Source organism: Eschrichtius robustus, chromosome 7 (assembly GCF_028021215.1).
Source record: "Eschrichtius robustus isolate mEscRob2 chromosome 7, mEscRob2.pri, whole genome shotgun sequence".
Taxonomy (NCBI): Eukaryota; Metazoa; Chordata; class Mammalia; order Artiodactyla; family Eschrichtiidae; genus Eschrichtius; species Eschrichtius robustus.
In genome coordinates this window covers 113,410,614-113,431,855 of record NC_090830.1, presented here as the reverse complement: position 1 = coordinate 113,431,855, position 21,242 = coordinate 113,410,614, and the positions used below count along the sequence as shown (strand labels likewise).

Here is a 21,242-nt window from a genome sequence, read left to right as displayed (position 1 = left end):
GTAAGAATGAATATTTGCGAAATTGTGAAGAAGGAAATAGAAACTCGTGCTAGTTCTGCTGTCACCTCAAACTACAAAAGTCTGGCCACCGTTTGTGTGATGAGTGCTTAGTTAAGATGGAAAAGGCATTAAATATGTACAATAAGATATTTTGAGAGAGTGTGCATAACTTTTATTACAGTATATTGTTATAATTATTCTATTTTATTATTAGTTATGATTGTTCATCTCTTACTGTGCCTAATTTATAAATTAAGCTTTATCAGAGATATGTATGTATAGGAAAAAACATAGTATATGTAAGGTTTGGTACTGTCTACGGTTTCAGGCATCCACCGGGGCTCTTGGAACGAATTCACCAAAGATAAAGGGGGACTACTATAGTTTTATGCAGTTTTTCTTTCTTTAATTTTTAGAAGCAATCTTAAAGGAATGAAGCCTTAAGAGTACTGTATAAATACTGTATTCTATTTTTAGAATTATAAAATTATGCTTATTTTCAATTAAAAAATCTTGGGAGGGATTGAAAATATATTTTAGACTCCTTTTGAATTTTTCTGTCCTCCTCTCCTTTCTAGGCCATGTCATTAGCCGCTGGGGATGAAATTTAATTATGCCAAAGCTAAGCACTTCTCATTAACAAGCCTAAAGTGGGGAGAGAAGATAGAATAAAGCTATTAGGAATATCAAGGAAGAAATTAAGAGAAACTAGTCCTTGGTTTTGGTAAATCTGCTACTAGCAGAAGCATCTCAGGACTTTTGATCTCTCATCCTATCCTCTCAGGCGTAGTAGATGCACTCTGATCTTGTTTTATTGTTAACTGGAATTGACTCAATTCACTTGACATTTAAATGAACATTTTTTTGCATGGTGTATTTACTTGGACTAAAGTCCAGAGCACTCAGATCATGTTTCTGTCAGCAATTGTATATTCCTACCAAACTTATTGGCATTAGAGGCATTTAAAGGGGTGAGGAAAAACAATTAAAGTAACAAGTATTATATAGTATTGGTGTACTGTCACTGAAGACGTCTCAAACAAGGTAGAGCACTTTTTTCTTCCCTTTTTTTTTTGTGGTAAAATATTCATAACGTAAAATTTACTATTTCTTCATTTTTAAGCGTATAATTGAGTGACATTAAATACATCCACAGTGTTGTGCAACCTTCACCACTATCCATTTCCAGAACTTTTTCATCATCCCAAACAGAAACTCTGTACCCATTAAGCAATAACTCCCCATTTCCTCTTCCCTTCAGTCCCTATAACCTCTAGTATACTTTCTGTCTCTGTGAATTTACCTATTCTGTATATTTCATATAAATAGTAGAGTCATAGAATATTTGTCTTTTTATGTCTGGCTTATATCTCTTGTCATAATGTTTTCAAATTTCATCCATGTTGTAGCATATCTCAGAATTTCATTCCTTTCTAAGGCTGAATAATATTCCATTATATTTATATAACACATTTTGTTTATCCATCATCTGTCAGTGGATACTTTGGATGCTTCCACCTTTTGGCCACTGTGACTAATGCTGCTATGAACATTGGTGTACAAGTGTCTGCTTAAGTCCTTGCTTTCAGTTTTTCTAGGTCTATACCCTGGAATGGAATTGCTGGATCACATGGTAATTCTATGTTTAACTTTTTGAGGGACTGCCACACTGTTTTCCACAGTGGCTGCACCATTTTACAGTCTCATCAGCCATGCAGGAGGGTTCCAATTTCTCCATATCCTGGCCAACACTTGTTATTTTCAGGTTTTTGTTGTTGTTTTTGTTTTGATAATAGTCTTCCTAATGGGTGTGAAGTGGTATCTCATTGTGGTTTTTGATTTACATTTCCCTAATGGCTGGTGATGTTGAGCATCTTTCATGTGCCTATTAGCCATTTGTATATCTTATTTGGAGAAATATCTATTTAAAGTCCTTTGTCCAGTTTTTAAATGGGTTGTTTGTTTTGTTGTAGTTGTTGAGTTGCAGGAGCTCTTTAAATATTCTAGATGTTAATCCCTTTTCAGGTATATGATTTGCAAATATTGTCTCTCATTCTGTGTGTTGTTTTTTCACTCTCTTGATAGTGTCTTTTGAAGCAGAAAAGTTTTTAATTTTGATGAAGTCTAATTTATCTATTTTTTCTTCTGTTGCCTGTGGTTTAGCTGATTTCACATCCAAGAGGTCATTGCCAAATCCAATGTAATGAAATATAATGAAATACATTGAAATGTAATGAAATATTTCATTATATTGGTAAATCCAATATAATGAAAATGTTCTAAGTGTTTTATGTTTTTAGCTCTTAATATTTAGATCTTTGATCCATTTTGAGTTAATTTTTGTGTGTGGTTATAAGGTAAGGGTCTAACTTCATTCTTTCACATGTGGACATCTAGTTTTCTCAACACCGTTGAAAAGATTGCTCTTTCCTTGCTGAATAGGCTAGACATTCTTGTCAAAAATCATTTGACCATATATGCAGAGAGAACACTTATTTTTATTTTTTTATTTCTATATATATTTTTTTAATTTTATTTATTTAATTTTGGCTGCGTTGGGTCTTCGTTGCTGCACACGGGCTTTTTCTAGTTGCGGTGAGCGGGGGCTACTCTTCGTTGTGGTGCGCGGGCTTCTCATTGAGGTGGCTGCTTCTCTTGCTGAGGAGCACGGGCTCTAGGCCTGCGGGCTTCAGTAGTTGTGGTGCACGGGCTTAGTTGCTCCATGGCATGTGGGATCTTCCCAGACCAGGGCTCAAACCCGTGTCCCCTGCATTGGCAGGCGGATTCCCAAATACTGTGCCACCAGGGAAGTCCCAAGAACACTTTTTAAAAAAATGAAACATATGACAATGTAAACTTTTATGTCTCTGCTTCAACATCTCTCCTTAAAGAAAGATGAGGCTCCTTGCAATAGTGATGAATTAAATTAATATGGAACATCAGCTGAATTGAACTTACTGTGGATAGTGTATAAACTGGATGGATCTGTTTGAAGTTCTTAGTATGACAACAGGGTCTCTTAAAGGAATGCATTTCCTGAAAAGTTTTCTGTACAAACCAAGGAAGATAACCAAAAGGAAGATAATCAAAAAGGCCAGAGAAATTCTCATTGTCCTAGGTCATGAGATAGTAGTCAGAGCATCCTTCTCATAACTTGGAAAATGTAGAACTTGCACATTACCGTACTCCACAGCCCTCCAAACAGATTGTCTATGTGCAGGAGGTTTTTGTGTTAGTGAATGATGGCGTACAAGTCAGTGAAGGGTATTAACCTGTGTCCTCTGACTTATTCTTGAGGGGTTTATCAGTTTGTGAATGGATCTAATGTTCACAGTTGAAGATTAAAGGAATATAAAAATAGGTGTAGTTCGGTAAGTGAAATGCATTCATTATCCCCCCTTAGTGATCTTTTTTCTTTTTCTTTTTCTTTTTCTTTTTTTATTTTTTAGATCTTTTTTCTTAAAAGAACTTTTGAATGGGTTTTTTGTTTCTTGTTTTTCTGAAACAGTAGAATAAGAGGATAAGCTGAGTGAACAGAGAAACTAGGGTAACAGATAAAAGGGGGGGAAACCTTTTCAAAAAGAGATGATCCCTTTCCATAAAAGAAAAAAACAGGGATGGTGGTTGATAAAATTACCAATAAAAGTAAATTGGAAAACAGCCTCATAAAACTAAGCAAAATAAAAATCTAATTAGAATATATTATAAGGACTCAACCCAAAAAAGAGACTTGTGAAGATGAAAAGTGATAATTTAGTATTCGAGTCCAATCAGTGATTTGTATCAAGGATCCAGTTAGAATAAGCTGAACTTCACAGGCCTATGGTTGAATGGGTTTACATAGCTGGAAGGTTTGCTACCTATAAAGCAATAAAGTTTACTTTTATGTAAATCCTCAAAAGAGATTTGAGGTGACTTGCAAAATTAAACACATATAAAATGGGTCAAAAGACTAATTTTATAAAAGAAAGCCCATAAGAAAATATGCTGCCAAATAGATATTATCCTTCATAAAGTCACCTTATTAGGGAAAACTTACTGCAATACCTCTGTCATTTCTTAGAATTTTAGGAATTCCTTTGGAATTGTTTCCACAGCCAGTTTATAAACCCACAAGAAAACCTGCTTCATTACTTCAAGTAGTCACACCTGTTTTTTAACCCTTCTCGAATTCCCCTCTTAGTCGCTGGTTGCTTTCAATAACTGCCCCCCCCCACACCTTAAATTAAATTCATCATCTGTTGATGAAAATATGCCACCAGGGAGGATATATATCTAGAACAGTGTGCTGTTGACTCTGAAAGTAATTTTGAAAGAAGAATTTCAGATATGTTTTGAGTAATGATTGCATTACTGGAATAAGTATCAATATATATTGCCTCAGAAGTGATTATTTTGAATGGGAGAAGGCTTACTTGGATGGTAAATTTTATTACATTTGCTTTTAAAAGGTATTATTTGGGGAGAGGGTGGGGAAAAAATAAAAGGCATAATACAGTTTGATTGTTTTCACTTCAGGATTGTTTTGTTTTGGAGGTTTTTGGTTTATTTTTCTGTTGTTTTGGGGTAGTTGTCATTTAGAGAGAACTTACTTAGGAATAGATTCATTGATCCTTAGGTAGAAATACTTCTTTATTAGTTTGTTTCTTTAACTGAACAAAGCTATCCTCTTTTTAACTGAGCTATTTTTGATGGCATCCCTAATATAAAAATTTTCTCACATGTTTACACTTCTGTTTTCTTTAGCCCAACATATCAGCCTATGTGTTAACTCTGATTTCCTAAGAGTTTTTTTTTTTTTTTTTTGGTTGCAGGGAGGGCTGCAGGTTTTCTCTAATTGCGGCGAGCCGGACTTCTCTTTGTTTTGGTGCGCGGGCTTGTCCTTGCTGTGGCTTCTCTTGTTGCGGATCACGGGCTGTAGGAGCGCAGGCTTTAGTAGTTTTGGCAGCAGGCTCAGTAGTCTTGGCTCATGGGCTCTAGAGCGCAGGCTCAGTAGTTGTGGCGCACAGGCTTAGTTGCTCCGCGGCATGTGGGATCTTCCCAGATCAGGGATCAAACCCATGTCCCCTTCACTGGCAGGCAGATTCTTAACCACTGGGCCACCAGCGAAGTCCCTCCTAAGAGTTTTAATGCATGGTAGTACTAAGCCAGTACTATCATACCAAAAGATCAGTGCTTTTGGTAGAACTGGTTTTCTCATCAAGACTATAAAATTGATAGCCATAGTATAGTTAAAATATTTCTGAGCAATCCTTAATTTGGAAGGCTTTTATTATAACTTATTGCTGATAAAAAGACTATTCTGGTATTACATTGGCCTCTAAATGGGAAGGATTTTTAAGCAGTTTAATTAAAGGATCACCTGATCTAGGTAATGAAATAATTCTGTAGGTGCATGTATATGATACTTGTGTGCTATTTAAATATTCTGTTATCGATCAGTTAAAAAACTTTTTCATCTGATAAAATTACTCAATTGGGAAAGAATAAATCAGTGAGGATAGAGGAAACAAGAATCCAAAATAGTGATAATTGTTAATGGGTTTAAAGTAGCTCATTTAATATTCTATCTACTTTTGTGTATAATTAAAAAATATCCTTAATAAAGTTAAATTTAAAAATCAGGTGGGGAAAACTGACCAAATACCAACAAAGTGATTTTATTTTTAAAAGGGCGTTTAAATTTTAAGGTCTTTTTTTAGTCTTTTCATTTCCATTTGAGAATATAATCTTTATTTTAGCTCCTCTTACTGCTTTTTCTTAAACTTAAGAATTTCTTACACTACCTCCCTCAAGAAATGAAATACGATTTCCCCAGCCAAGCATACTTTTGAAGTGGTCTCTGTATGTTAGGGAAGAATTAAAAAAGAAATAATACTCCAGGGTATTATCTTCTTGTGGATTAAAGTTCTTTGTATTAGTTGAGATAAATACTCTCAAGGCTGTTATTTTTAGATATATATTTATATTATATATTACCTGTGTTAGGTTTATACATTACTTTTAGGCAGCCTAGTTATTTATTTATCTACACTTAGTTTCTAAGCTTTGATTTCCTGTATGTCATTTCTGTATCCCAGTAGAGTTTTCACTAATTTTAGATTCATCCTCTGAATTGCAGTAATATATGGTTTGTTTCTAGATCATTAGGAAATTCAAATGATTTCTTAATAAAACCCAATTCCATGTCCTCCATATTACACAGTGAGTGATAGAAATAATTCATTACCAGTGTTTATGGTCTTTGTTTTCCATTGCTAGGCATAAAAGCATTCAAATGTAAGCCAGATTTTTTGTGTGATTAAATGTCATGTAATATTAGTTGCATCAGTAAAATTACTAAAATGAATCTTTTTTGTTTTAATATCCCATGCCATTTTCAACATGGATAAACTTGTTTTCAAAATAGTCCTAACATAATAGCTATCTTTGATTCATTATTTCTTTTCTGCTTACACATTCTCTGAATGTTTGCTTTATCATGGGGATAATGGCCACTGAGAACAAGACAAATGATTATAGAGTTAAGCTGTGTAGGGAAGATTTAGGTTAAACGTAATGGATAAAACCTGCTGGGTCAGGGAACTCTAATAGTTGGTTACCTAGGCAGATCATGAGGTGATTGTGATTCTTTAAATCACTGGGAACATTTGTTTGATTTCACAGTCATATGAAAGAATCAGATTCAGATAATTACAATTGTTATGGCATAATTGTTACAGCATTGTGGTAGGGGACCAAATTAAGTGACTACATAACGGTTCCTTTATTTCCTAAATTTTTTTTATCCACCGCCTCAATTTTTCCTTGAGGTGAATAGAACAACAACATTATCTAGGATACTCGGTGGTTGTTGAAGAATGAATTTTTCCACCTGGATTTCCAATTCATTAAGTACTTAAATTCTATTTCTTTAAGACTTTTTGAGGAGGGGAATTCCCTGGCAGTCCAGTGGTTAGGACTCCGTGCTCTTACTGCTGAGGGCCTGGGTTCGATCCCTGGTCAAGGAAGTATCAATAAGATCCCACAAGCTGTGCGGCACAGCAAAAAAAAAAAAAAGGCTCTTTGAAGAGGACAGTCAAACCATTTCAGTTAGATGGAGAACTTATGTGGAAGTATCTAATCTAAAGTATACATTAGAGGTTGCACACCAGTGGCCCATGGGCACACCTCAGACCACAGACCCATAGTTTGGCTCAAATGGAGTTTGTTGGTTTTTTAAATTGAGTCAGTAGTTAAAAATTGGGAGATTCCAAGTATAAAAATCTGGGCTGGTTGTTATCACATAAATGGCAACAATTGGCTCTCATTCCCACCGGGGAGTCAGCTACATCTGACAGCTACTTCCCCCTTTAGGCCAAGACATGTACCAACACTTAGACCATTTCTCACATTAATTAACTTGCCTGACTGTGATAGAGGTGTTTGGAACATATTACCTGAATCTGAGTTTCAGAAAGTTTGGTAAACCTTATAGTACCTTGAGATGCTGGTTATAAAAATGAATTATCCGTATAAGCCTGAGTAAATGATACATATATATATATATTTTTTTTTTTAATAGATTTATTTATTTATTTTGTTTTTGGCTGTGTTGGGTCTTTGTTGCTGCACGAGGGCTTTCTCTAGTTGCGGCGAGCAGGGGCTACTCTTCATTGCAGTGCGCGGGCTTCTCATTGCATTGGCTTCTCGTTGCAGAGCACGGGCTCTAGGTGCGCAGGCTTCAGTAGTTGTGGCACTCGGGCTCAGTAGTTGTGGCTCGCGGGCTCTAGAGCGCAGGCTCAGTAGTTGTGGCACATGGGCTCAGTTGTTGCACGGCATGTGGGATCTTCCTGGACCAGGTCTTGAACCCATGTCCCCTCCACTGGCAGGCGGATTCTTAACCACTGCGCCACCAGGTAAGTCCCATACATATTTTTTAAGAAGACTTCTTGGGCTGGGTTAATTGGCCCCGTTTCTGTCCCTCTGTACCTCCTTAGTCACATTGTATTGTGGATCTTCTAAAATTTATTATAAATATCTAATTGTATATCCCTGTAGCACACGACAAGCTCCTTCAGGCCAAAGACCATGAGTTATTTTGTTTTCTGTTCTTAGCATCTAGTACCTGTACACAGTAGGCATCCAAATGTCTGTTACATTATTCTAACTTTAGTACAGGCATTTGAGTGTGATGATCTGTTCTTATTTGGGGGAAAAATTATATACTAGCTATTTCTTTCTTTTTTTTTTTTTAATTACAAGCAGCTTCTTTGGTTAAAGAGAATTTTTAAAGTTATTTCAATAATTTTCAGTTTTCCACTTTTTAAGTTGAAAATAGCCGAAATACACATTCCTAGTAAGCATACAGGTTCTCAGAGGGAAAATTTTGAGTTAGGTAATTTTTTTCATTTTATTTTAAAATAAACATTCTTTTAGTACTCTTGGTAATTTTTAAAACAAATCTTTTAATTACCATTTAATTTTGCTTCTGCAATAAATTGAGACTGGCAGTCTTCCAGACTCTATTTGTTTACTTATTTACATGTCTAGCCATGTGGGAGTTGGTTTTATTTTATATTACTGAAAGTGTTAAATGGTATCTAGCTTTTGTATTTTAGGTAAATTAAAATTGAGGTAGTTTTTAGAATTTTTCAATATCTTTTTTTAGATCATTTATGGTCTCTTAGGTTAGAGAGAAAAATTTTGACTATGTCTGTGATATTGTGTTGGGGTTTTCAAATAGTTGTGAAAAGTAGAAAAAGTCCTCTGGTGTCTGTTTATATGGGAATGGAAAGATTTAATTTAAAGTTTCCTTAATGAAAATGTGAATTATTATCTTTCCTAGTTACAGTCTCAGAGAGCTAAGATCACTTAGCCTAAATAAATAGAGAACATTGATGTTGATCACATTCATAGCATAAAAGCAAATAACTATTCTTGAGTGGTTGGGTTGGATTTTTGCCTTTCATAGTGTGATTGGTAGTGCTGGTTTCTCCTAGTTGTAATGTTTTTAGAAATTTTCAACATTGTATTTAGTCATTTTTGCTCTTCTATTTAGTACCATCTCCCTTTCACAAAAAATCCAGAAGTTGGAGAAATCTAACCACATGTTTTCAAAAACCTAAATGTCTCTAGGAAAAATGACGCCCTATAAAGTTAAACATAATTCATATCTTAAAAGTATCAATATCTTGAAAGGATTTATGTATCTTCAAGTCAGTTATCTTACTAGACTAGGTAGTTTCTTTAACTTTATGAAAGTAGAGTAGTATGACTCCATTTACTGAGGGCAAATATACACTCACAGAATCAAAATAAAATTTTTACCCTCTATTTCATATTTAGACATCTGGTTAGATTTTTAGTAGGGTGAGGTTGGTTTTCATCTTTATCAAGATTACAAATTTAGGTGTTAGAAGGGTAGAAAAGTAGGTAGATAGGTACAGGTAGACTTAGTTTAAATGGGTACTTAAAAGTAAGATGAGACTGCTCTGGTTTATTCTTGTATCCTTTATTAGTCTGTTTCACTTACTATAGTTCAATTTTAAACGCTGTTTACCAGTTGCATTCAGTTTCTATCATATAAACCTGAAATGTGCTAGAAAAAATAAACTAAGACAAAAGAAATTTATTTTTCTGTTTGTCTTTTGACTTAACATTTCAGGATCAGACTTGGCTTGTATTCCAGGCTCAGGGTACCAGAAAAGTTAAATAATGTATAATACTTAAGCTTATCTTCAATACCCTTGTTTTGCTATGGCTAATTAGATGAATTTAAGTGATGGTCAGAGGCTTCTAAATAGGAGGCAGTAACTCCTATTAATACCAATTTCCAAATGGTATCTCTCTGTTCCAGCCCATCACAACAGTTTTAAAACCAGTTTTTGTTTTTGTTTTGTTTTGTTGCTTTGTTTTGTTTTTTAACAGGAGTGCCAGTGTAACTCCTTCAAGACTGGAGTGACACACTCTGCATCTGCATCTGCCTCATGTGAGTTCTCATTTTGGCAGCAGCATTCTGCTAGGCTGGAACCTCTGTAGAGGTTTGCCCTTCCTTTGTCTAAAATCTATAAACTACTACACAGTGTGTCTTGGTGGCAAAGGTAAAAAATGCATGAGAATTCCAGACTTCCCTGCAGAAAGTTTTCGGCTCACCCAAAGGGACTGTCTCCTCTAATCCAGATTCTATCTTGTATGAACAAAATCTACTCAAAACAGCCCACAACTTTCATCCCCACAACATGCAGTTGATATTTTTTGAAGAAATGTTTTTCCCTCGCAGATTATGGAGTAAAGAATATCTTTAAATGCTCTCAGTAGCTTCAGCTTTCAAAGCTTTGGTTGTTCTCTTTATAGTCTGGTTACATAACCTGAGAACACTGTGTGCTGCCCTGGTGCCTGAAGCAGTCCTCTTTTTTGGACTCTGGCCCTTAAAATAACCTCTTCCTTTGTCTTTGGATATTGGGTAAATTAGAATAGGCCTGAGGACCTTCTTGAAAAAGAAATAAGCAGTGAATGTGTGAGGCTGTGTTTACTCTTGAAGCTATTGGCAGTGTTTTGGAAAGTCAGTTGTGAGAACTGAGTTTGAAGCTGTGCATCATTTACTTGCCAGTTTTGCCAGAGAAATTGTAATTAGAGCCTTTGCAGCTGTGGAGAGGCATATAGAGCTCTAGTCTGAGGTGATATATATGATTCCCCGCAGATGTCCAGGCTGGCTTTGAAGGGCCTGGTTGATTAAAAAAGAAATTTTGCTATCTATCTATCTATCTATCTATCTATCTATCTATCTATTTATTTATTTAAGGCATGATGGTACTTTGTAGGGTTCAGGAATTGTCATTTTTACCACCAGGTCAGAACAAATTGTGATTATTCCCAAGGGACACTTAGAACAAAACATCTAGATTCATGCTCTGTGCAGCTGCAATTCTGCTTCTCCAGCCCTGGTTGTACTGTACAGTTCTCTAGCAGCTGATTTAATGACCTGGGAGTTCGCGTTACTGAAATGATTATCCAGGAAGCTTATGAGAAAATGTCAATACCTTGTAGGTCTTACTGATTAATATAGAGCTTAGTGAAATAGATAGTGTTGTCAGAGTGGAACTTGGACTCTCTTTGCTAAATCCATTCCCACCTGTGATTAGAGCAGTTTATTTTGGACTAGTTGAAAGAAATTGGAGGGAGAGTAGTGTGTTTCAACACCCAAGCTTAAATTTTGATGGCCTACTTAATCTAGAAATTCATTTTTAACAGTGGCACTATATGCCACCACAGAAAGCTTTGGATGAGACTCAGGGAGACCGATATTCTGGCTTCCGCTGATGTTTCTACATGCTGTGTAACTTCAAGTTAGCAAATGGGGAAAATACACTGTATTTTTTGGAAGCACCCTAAACTCATTGAGAGAAAGGAAATTTAAAGTATTTATTTCTGTAGGTGGAATTTCTAGAAAGTCATCTCAGTTGAACACTTGGAAGTTCTGCCTTGGAATAAACACAATGTGACAAGAGTATAGTGTTTTATTTTCTGTTATTCTATTCTTTATGGTGGCAAAATGGGGAATTGAGATCTCTGCCCTCACACATTTTTTTTCACCAAAAATTCTGAATAAATTGATTTGGGTTTCAATCTGAATTGCCTCATAGAAATAGATTTTAATCACTATTACTCCATCACTTCCCTAACTAGGGAAAATTATTCATTTAGGGGCGAGCCTGGGTGGAGGGTGTTTAATTTGTTTCTGTCTCCCATTCTTAAGGCATATCCAGCAAATTATCTTTCTGAAAAATTAATAATGGAAAACATTTTATATGGGCCAAATCCTATGAGAATGAATGTCAATGGATTATCCAAATTACTGAGCTATACTGGAATTTTGTTCCATTAAATATTGTCTGACATAAGTGGGGCTTTGTTAGGACTGAGAAGTAATTTTTGTTTTATGAAAATTTTGTCAAAATGAAATTCACTTTCAATTGAGGTGGAAGCACGGGGTGGGGTGGGATATTCTTTTATACCCTCAAAATAATTCAAATTGACATCAATGGATACCAGGCTTTCCTGGTTTTATGATAATACACCAGCTCTTATTCTGTTAGCATGTATGAATATATAGCACTTCCTTTACCACAGTGTACATCATTCAAATTTAAGAATTCCACACTTGAGGATTCAAAAAATTTTGTGGGCAGGGATGGGTGAGAATGGGGCTGGAATTGAGGGGAGGACAAAAATATAGCCAGTTTTGAAAATGTTAGCCAGGGTTAGCATTAGCCTTAAATTATTATTACCCCTGAGACCACAGACGAAATGACAGCTTCTTTTGGCATTGTTCTGGTGAGATGAGACTTAAGCATCTCCTAAAAGGACCTTAAAATTTTGAGGCTTATAAATATGACAGATGTTTATTAAAGGATTTTAAAATCTCACCTTGTTTTTTTAAAATTTCAATTTAATTAAAAAGAATAGATAATACATTAATATGTTACAAGTTTTAAAGGTACAGAAGAAGGTACATGAAAGTCTTCTTCCTTCCCCTCTTAGTCACTCAGTTCCCGTCTGTGGAGGAAACCACTATTGCTGTTTTCTTTTATGTATTTCCAGAAATATTCTAAAGGATTGTTTTTGGAAAGGGAAAGTTGAATCATACTCATTAAAACATTAGCACTAACTTGGATAGGCAGACTAATTGCAATGAAGAATCAGTTTGAGCCATAGGCTATATATGTTAATTATAGGTAGAACTATAATAATAGTTTAATTATTTTGAGACAAAAGAATAGGATGTTTGGGGGTGTTTTTTAATCCTCATTTGGCATTTAGCAAGATTGCAGGTCTTTTTATTTTTATTTTTAATATGGCTTACCCACCCTAGAGACTGATGGATGGTTGCCCACCTACATCTTTCATTTGGAAGAAACCTGTTTAAAGGAGCAACATTTTCTTTATACTAAACTGCAATGATGATTCTGAAAAGATTTTTCATTATAGAAAACTTCAGACATATAATATTAGAGAGAAACCCCCATATTCCAAAATCCATTTTATTTCACCTGTAAAAAACTCATTCTTCTTCTTTGGCAGATAAGGAGGTATATATATTTTATATATATACTTGCACATACTCATTCTTCCATAATCAGGTCTAATAAAATGAGTTATAATTCTTCAATGTCTAATTCCCAATTCATATCCAGATTTTCCTATCTCAGACATGTCTTCTTATGGTTGTTTTAGCACTAATAATTTGCAAAATGCAATTTTGATGGCTATGACATTGTCAGGGCTGATAAAGAAAACAAGTAAATCCTAACAAATGGAATCATGCTGATTGGAGAAGGAGTTTAAAGTAACTACTAAGCCAGATAGGAATTCTAAAAATAGACCGGTCTTAAAAAAAAGAAAAAAAACAACAACTAATTTTGAAGGATTCCTACACCAATCATGCACAACAGTGAGGACTTCAACATACATAGACCTATCTAGTTTTATGTTAATTATATTCTCATGGTTAATATCACAGCTGTGCATATTACATTATCCTGCCTGCCTTTAGATTGTGGGCATGAAAGAATAAAGAGGAAAAAATTTTTGGATTAGGTTTCCTAAGAATGAAGGAACTCTTCTGAAACGCCTGATAATTCATCTTGTTGCTGCTCCTCCTACTATAATATGACCTATTTCCACAGACTGACAGTTGAGTTCTGTGATTACTCAGGGCGGTACAAAACATGGAGTTTGAAGGAAACGAAGAAAAATGGCAGATTTAGGAGGAGAGAGGAATTGGGAAAGTAGAAATTCGCTCATTTGCCTTCTATTTTAAGTGGCTGTTCTTTTAATGAGAACCTCCTCTTTGTGCAGTGTACAAGTCCCCGGAGTATGAGTCCCTTGGCTTTGAGCTTACCGTGGAGAGATTAGTTTCTATCGGATATCCTCAGGAGCTGCTCAGCTTTGCATATGATTCTACATTCCCTACCAGGTAAGTTTTCAAGATTATTTTTGGATTAAGACTCCTCCTTCTGTCCCCAAAATTAATAATTCCAAATGCATCCTCAACCAAAAAACTTCCCCCAAACAAACAAAAAAAACAACAAAATATCAAAAGATTCTTTGGGGGGTTTTTGTGTTTTTTGTTTGTTTTTGGTTGGTGCTGATTCTGAAATGACCATGAAACCTTTCATGTACACCATATATTTTGTGTTCCTGACTTGAACTTTGAACTTAGTTTATTGTTATTAAAGAAGATCCATTTATGATAAAGAAGAGGGATTATTAAAATTGATGGGCAGTAATCGCAGATGCTCTTCTCTTATGCTGTTGGAGAGCAGTTACATGTTTTGCTAATATATTTAACTTGGTAATCAGGAGGCTTCTTGGCAGTTTGCATTCCTGGATTTGATAAGAAAGATTTGACATTAAGAAAGATGATGCTGGGACTTCCCTGGCGGTCCAGTGGTTGGGACTTCGCCTTCCGATGCAGGGGGTGTGGGTTCAATCCCTTGTCGGGGAGCTAAAATACCACATGCCTCATGGCCAAAAAAACAAAACATAAAACAGAAGCAATATTGTAACAGATTCAATAGAAGACTTTAAAATTGGTCCACACCAAAAAACTCTTTTAAAGAAAAAAAGAAAGATGATGCTTATTTTGAGATGCCATCATACATGTCCCATATACAACATGTGACAGAGGGAAATATAAGGCAGCTCAGTTGTCCAAGGAAATTAAGAGAGACTCTGTTGTAGGATAGAACCAGCTGTATTAAGAGGAACTATTGTTTACGCCTTGTTTGATTAAGCTCTTATTTCTCACATAAAACAGTTGTGATTATTTATCTGGACATAGTAAATATTTGTTAGTTGTTCTGAGATTCATTTTTAAGATTTTATTCACTCACTTTAGCCTTTAGAGTTATATTGTTTGGGGACATACTTGAGCTGCCATAAAACCTGAATAAGGTGAGGGTTGGTTTGTGGTGATGGAGTAAATACTCCATTAGATTATTGCCGTTATTACTTTGCATGATTGGTGATGTCTTCATTTTTACATAGGGGGCTTGTCTTTGATACACTGTACGGAAATCTTTTGAAAGTTGATGCCTATGGAAACCTCTTGGTCTGTGCACATGGATTTAACTTCATAAGGGGGTGAGTACAAAGAACCTTTAACCTCTTTCTCGTGTTTTTATAGTCAAACAATATGAAGATGATATTGTCTCCCCAAATACAGTATACTTTCCTATTCCCTCATCATTAAAGATCAATTCCTTTACATAAGGATACTTAACAATTATTTATTAGGCAGTGAGGACCCAAACTGACTTATAAATACAGTTAGCAGTTACATTTTGTTTAAATTAGTGCCTTCTAATTATATAGCATACAACAAAGCTAATCTTGAAACTTGCCCAAAAAGAACTGTAGTGGCTTTGACTTATTTTGAAATTCTAAGATTTTTATTTTCTCCTTTGTAATACAGTTCTCAGGTAGCTGCTCAGAAGAGGTATGTATGTAAAAGTGCTTTGAAAAATTTAAAACTACAGCAATGTAAATGACTGAGATTTTTAACAGCTAATACATTATTTTTTATATCACAATGAGTACCTTCAGGTATTTGATCATGTGGTTAAAATTTTTTAAAACATGGGGTTAAAAATGAATACAGAATGACACTATTTAAAACAAATAAGGATACGTTTTATTTTCATAATTAGAATATTTCCACTATTCTTACTAATTTGGACTTATCACCCTAGTAATAAACAGCACATAAAATTTAGTATCTAGTGTTTTTTTGTGAAACATCTCAATTTTTTCTTTAAAAATCACAATGCCACAATATGACAGTTTCTATAATTGTGGCTTTACAATTACAGTATATATTTTCTCTACTGTTATATTACCTAATTTACTACTGACACTGTATTAGGATCACAGCAACTCTTAAAATCAAAATGGGTTAAGTGTCAGTCTGTAATTTATGTTCAATAGCAAAGTAGTAAAAACCACAGTCTACAATGAAGTTGTTAAAGAGACAGTGTCTTTTTGGTAAATACATTTTGTGATAAGAGACACAAACTAACAAACTGTACCAGAGTTTCCTTTAAATCTGAGGTCACAGCAATGCCCTATTTGGAATTGAATCATATGTCACAAGACTCTTCAGCTGGCATTACACAGGCTAAACAATTTCCAAGTGTACAATTTCCAAGTGAGAACAGTATGACGTGAACACCCTACCTTGACATATCTGGTTAGGCCAGTGGTTATATCTATCTTCCTTTCACTGTTCCTCTCGTGAGGGGTTTGTTCAAGTTCATGAATATCAAAAGGCAGGATTTAGAATGTGAAGTGACTGCAAATAGTACTAAAAACCCAAGCTATTTTATGTATAGATATTGTCACTACAATTCAGAATCCCAATGATGATGAACCAAGGTTCTATTTATGAACGTCTGAAATGGACTTCTGTGTTACTGCGTAGGGGTGTAGTCAGAGAAGAAAAGGAAGAGAAGAAATTCTATATATTAGTACTATAATTAGATTTACTAACTCAAGATCCATAGACCTCCTTTCTTCCCCCCCAAATAAGCCAATAAAGTTTCCAAATAGCTCCTTTGGAAATACATTTAATATTGTTTCAGAAATAAGTCATTTATGAGTAAATGCAGAATCATTCAAACAGTACTTAGCACTGTACAGTCTTTAGAGTTAAATTAAAAAAAAAAGTCCATGGAGAAGGACAGAATGAAGATGGAGGGAAAGGGAGATAATTATTGAAGTATAGTGGTGGACAAGGTTGGAAGGAAAATTAGGGCTCCAGCAAGCATCGCCTTATATGCCTTGCCAATTGAGTTGGAGCCTCTTTTCAGACAATGGTAAAGGCTTTTAAAGTTTTAGACTAGGATAATATTGAGATCAAAGCTTTATTCTATGGGTCACAGATAGTTAGCAGTACTGTATTATAACTTTTCTTCCCAACTCCAAGTCTAGCATCCCTTCCTTTATGATACATTACCTCCCTATGAATTAATTTTTATTTTAAATGTATACTAGCATGACTTGACACTTAATTTAAACAAAATGTAGGGAATTCCCTGGCGGTCCAGTGGTTAGGACTCCGTACTTCCACTGCCAAGTGTGCAGGTTCGATCCCTGGTCGGGGAACTAAGGTCCCGCAAGCCGTGAGGCGCGGCCAAACGTTTAAAAAAAAAAAAAGAAAACAAATATAGTAGGGGCTTCCCCGGTGATGCAGTGGTTAAGAATCTGCCTGCCAATGCAGGGGACATGGGTTCAAGCCCTGGTCCGGGAAGATCCCACATGCCGCAGAGCAGCTAAGCCCGTGCACCACAACTACTGAGCCTGTGCTCTAGAGCCCGCGTGCCACAACTACTGAAGCCCGCATGCCTAGAGCCCGTGCTCTGCAACAAGAGAAGCCACTGCAATGAGGAGCCCGCGCCCCGCAACGAAGAGTAGCCCCTGCTCGCCGCAACTAGAGAAAGCCCATGCGCAGCAACGAAGACCCAACGCAGCCAAAAGTAAAATTAAAAAAAGAACAAAAAAAACCCAAAAAGACAAATATAGTAAACAAAATGTAATCTCTAACTGTATTTATAAGTCTGTTTGGGTTCTAATTGCCTAATAAATAACTATATTTAGGTAAAGGAATTATTCTTTAATGATGAAAATGTCATCTTACTAAACCTGACTGAGGAAAGCATAAATTACTGTTCCCTTCTGCCTTAATTTTCATTACAGAAAATCTTGGAAGGCTAGAAGATATGCTATTCCATAAAGTTATTCTTTATTGGGAACACTTATTTCAGAAGGGTGACTAAGACAGGGAGCTAATGTGATTTTATATCCCTAACTAGAGTTTATGCCCATTTGTAGTTAACAAACACAAGCAGGAATTTACCCAAGTTATTCTGAGTATGAACTTTAAATTTGGTGTCCTTTATTCAAAATAGTTAATCTTCATATTTCACTGTGAGGACTGTGCATTTTTATATTTTAGTTTTTCTCCCTTTTGGTTTCTCTGTAATATATATATATTTTAAACATCTTTATTTGAGTATAATTGCTTTACAATGGTGTGTTAGTTTCTGCTTTATAACAAAGTGAATCAGCTATACATATACATATATCCCCATATCTCCTCCCTTTTGTGTCTCCCTCCCACCCTCCCTATCCCACCCTCTCTGTAATATTTTTATTAATACTCTCCCCTTCCTCTTCTTGCAGTGTTTTATTTCACTCTTCAAGGTTCTCATGCATCTCTAACTTCTGTTTTTTTTCACTGGCTTTTTCTTTTAAACTCTGAATGTCCTCCATGGATCTAGTCTCAGTCTGCTCTTCTTTCTCTGCACTCTTAAGTGGCCTCTTCTGCTCTAATAGTCTTCCTGACTTCATTTATTACCTGTGCAGAGATGATCCCAGCTACCGCTCAAGTTTGAATCTCTATTTTAAGTTCTTGACCTTTGTTTCTAATTGCCTGTAAAAATATTTACTTTTAGAGTAACATATCCAAAATAAAATTCCTCTTGTATCTACTTTTTATCTAGTTTTCATGATTCTGTTGATGGTACCCCCACCCTCTCGGAGACACCTTAGTGTGAGCATCGTCATCTTTGGCTCTCGTGTTCCTCATCTACCACATCCGATCAGTTGCCTTGTCTTGTTCATTTTACCTTGGCAATCTCTCTTGAATAATTCTTCTCTTTAATTTCCTTTGCGCCCACTCTAGGACATGCCCCTCCTGCTCTCAACTGGACTACTACAGGAATCCCCTGATTTCCCAGGCCTCTGTCTCTGTGTCAGTTAGTTTTTGCTGCATAATAAAGTACTTCAAAACTTAGTGGCTTAAAACAATGGCCATTTGATTTAGCTCAAAATTCTGAGAGTCAGCTGGGCAATTCTGGGATTGCTCAGCTGATCTAGAATGGCCTCACTCACATGTCTGGCAGTTGGCAGCCTGTTGGCTGGGGCATCTCACTTCTGCATGTAACCTCTTATCCTCCAGCAGGTTATCTCACTCGCATTCACATAGCAGTCTCAGAGTTCCAAGTGCAGCAAGAGTAAGCAAGCCCCAATACACAAGTGTTTTCCAAGTCTCTGCTTGGATCCCATTTGCTGCCATTCAAGCCTGTATTCAAGGATGGAGAAATAGACTGAGCCTCTTAATTGGAAAAACTGCAAAGTCACATTACAAAAGGATAGGAAGAATTTGTAGCCATTTTTTGCAACACATCACATTTCTTCCTCCCTTTTATCCTAAAACTCCTACTAATTTAATATTTTTACAATTCAGCTCTGATGGTTTTATCCTTCTGCTTAAAAACTGTCAGTGGGGACTTCCCTGGGGGCGCAGTGGTTAAGAATCGCCTGCCAGTGCAGGGGGCACGGGTTCGAGCCCTGGTCCAGGAAGATCCCACATGCCGCGGAGCAGCTACGCCATGTGCCAACAGCTGCTGAGCCTGCACTCTAGAGCCCGTGAGCCACAACTACTGAAGCCTGCGCATCTGGAGTCCGTGCTCTGCAACAAGAGAAGCCACTGCAATGAGAAGCCCACGCACTGCAACGAAGAGTAGCCCCCGCTCGCGGCAACTAGAGAAAAGCCTGCAGGCAGCAACAAAGACCCAGTGCAGCCAAAAAAACCCCAAAACTGTCAGTGGCACTGTTGCCCCTGAATGAAGTATAAAAACAATAGCGTAATTGCCTCAATTAGTCTTTCTAGCTTTATTTTTCTCTGTTCCCCTTTCTCAGACTACTTTCTGGATTCGTCTATCTAGCTTTCAAGGACCAGCTCATATGCTACCATTTTCATGAATTCTTCCAAGATTTTCCTCTCCACATTCCCACATTCACTTCTCTCTACCCCTTAAGTTGAAATGGTCTCCCCTTCTTCGGTTTTCTCATAGCTCCTCGCACCTTGCTTGTAGTTGTGATTTTTTTACCTTGTTACAATTGTTTGTGTATGTGACTCACCTCCCTTATCAGACTGAGAACTTTTTAGGGGCTGAAACCAAGCTTCTTCCTTTTCAGAGCTACCCATGTTTTTTGTTTTTTGTTTATATTTATTTATTTTTTTATTTGGTTGCGCCAGGTCTTGGTTGCAGCACGGGGACTCCTTAGTTGCAGCTCCAGGGCTCCTTAGCTGTGGCATGCAAACCCTTACTTAGTTGCGGCATGCATGTGGAATCTAGTTCCCCGACCAGGGATAGAACCCAGGCACCCTGTATTGGGAGCACGGAGTCCTATCCACTGCGCCACCAGGGAAGTCCTGCCATGTGTATTATTTGGAACCCTGCCTTGCACATAGCCACCAAAATATCTGAATTAATTTTTGAGTGATGAATATGTCTCAGAGTTATAACGTTAGTTTTGAATGTCAGTTAATTAAAAATTTTTTCTTTCAGACCAGAAACTAGAGAGCAGTATCCAAATAAATTTATTCAACGAGATGACACTGAAAGATTTTACATTCTGAACACACTATTCAACCTACCAGGTAGACTCATTCTATGCTTATATATTATATATTATATATTCTATGCTCATTCTATGCTTATATATACTGATGCCTTCCCTTCTTTCCATAATCGTTTGTCTTTGCGCAAGGACATAATGAAACAATTTCATTATCTCACTTCTAGCTTATGAATATCTATTCTTCATTTTTCAGAGACCTACCTGTTGGCCTGCCTAGTAGATTTTTTTACTAATTGTCCCAGATATACCAGGTATGTATATACTATAATTTTCTTTTTCCAATTGATTTTTTAAAAAAATTAATGTACAGGGTTTTAGAGAACTGGCCACTGCAGGTCTTTTCTGCTTTTCTGAAGTGAATTTAGTGCTAGTGAAAGATGCCACATTGCCAGCCTGAGAGATGGGACAGCACCAGCAGCTCCATGCAGGCTCTCACCTCCCACACGGCCCTCTCCTTGCCAGTGTGCTGCAGCCATGTTTGGAAGGGACCACTTCTGATTGGCTTCTCCTGGGAATGAAGACGGCCAGCAGAGGTGCTAATTGTGACAACTGAGTGGGAGGTTTGTGTGATGATTATCTGTCCAAGCAGAATTGCACTAAAACCCCCCAACTCATTTCACAGCAGCTACCCAGGAGCCATTCAGGGATGGTAATTTAGTTTCATTCCCAGGCCCAGCAAGATTTAATTGAGGAGTAAATACTGTTTATCCTCCCTGAAGTAAAATTTTGCTTAAGTCTTGAAAAAGTTATCCTTTCCCTTCTAGGGAGAATTG

General features: G+C 36.4%; 1 protein-coding gene across 4 annotated transcripts in view; it reads left to right on the top strand.

Annotated features, from left to right (window-relative positions):
• Positions 1–21,242, top strand: part of NT5C2 (5'-nucleotidase, cytosolic II) — a 106,337-nt gene that overhangs the window by 73,811 nt on the left and 11,284 nt on the right. For 3 of the 4 annotated variants that reach the window (XM_068548484.1, XM_068548485.1, XM_068548486.1), the window contains 4 exons: positions 13,840–13,957; positions 15,031–15,126; positions 20,397–20,488; positions 20,663–20,720. In XM_068548484.1, coding sequence (XP_068404585.1) covers positions 13,840–13,957; positions 15,031–15,126; positions 20,397–20,488; positions 20,663–20,720 — 364 coding nt within the window. Of the gene's footprint in view, positions 1–13,839; positions 13,958–15,030; positions 15,127–20,396; positions 20,489–20,662; positions 20,721–20,941; positions 21,030–21,242 lie in introns of those variants that run through there. The other variant, XM_068548487.1, reaches the window with a different exon arrangement.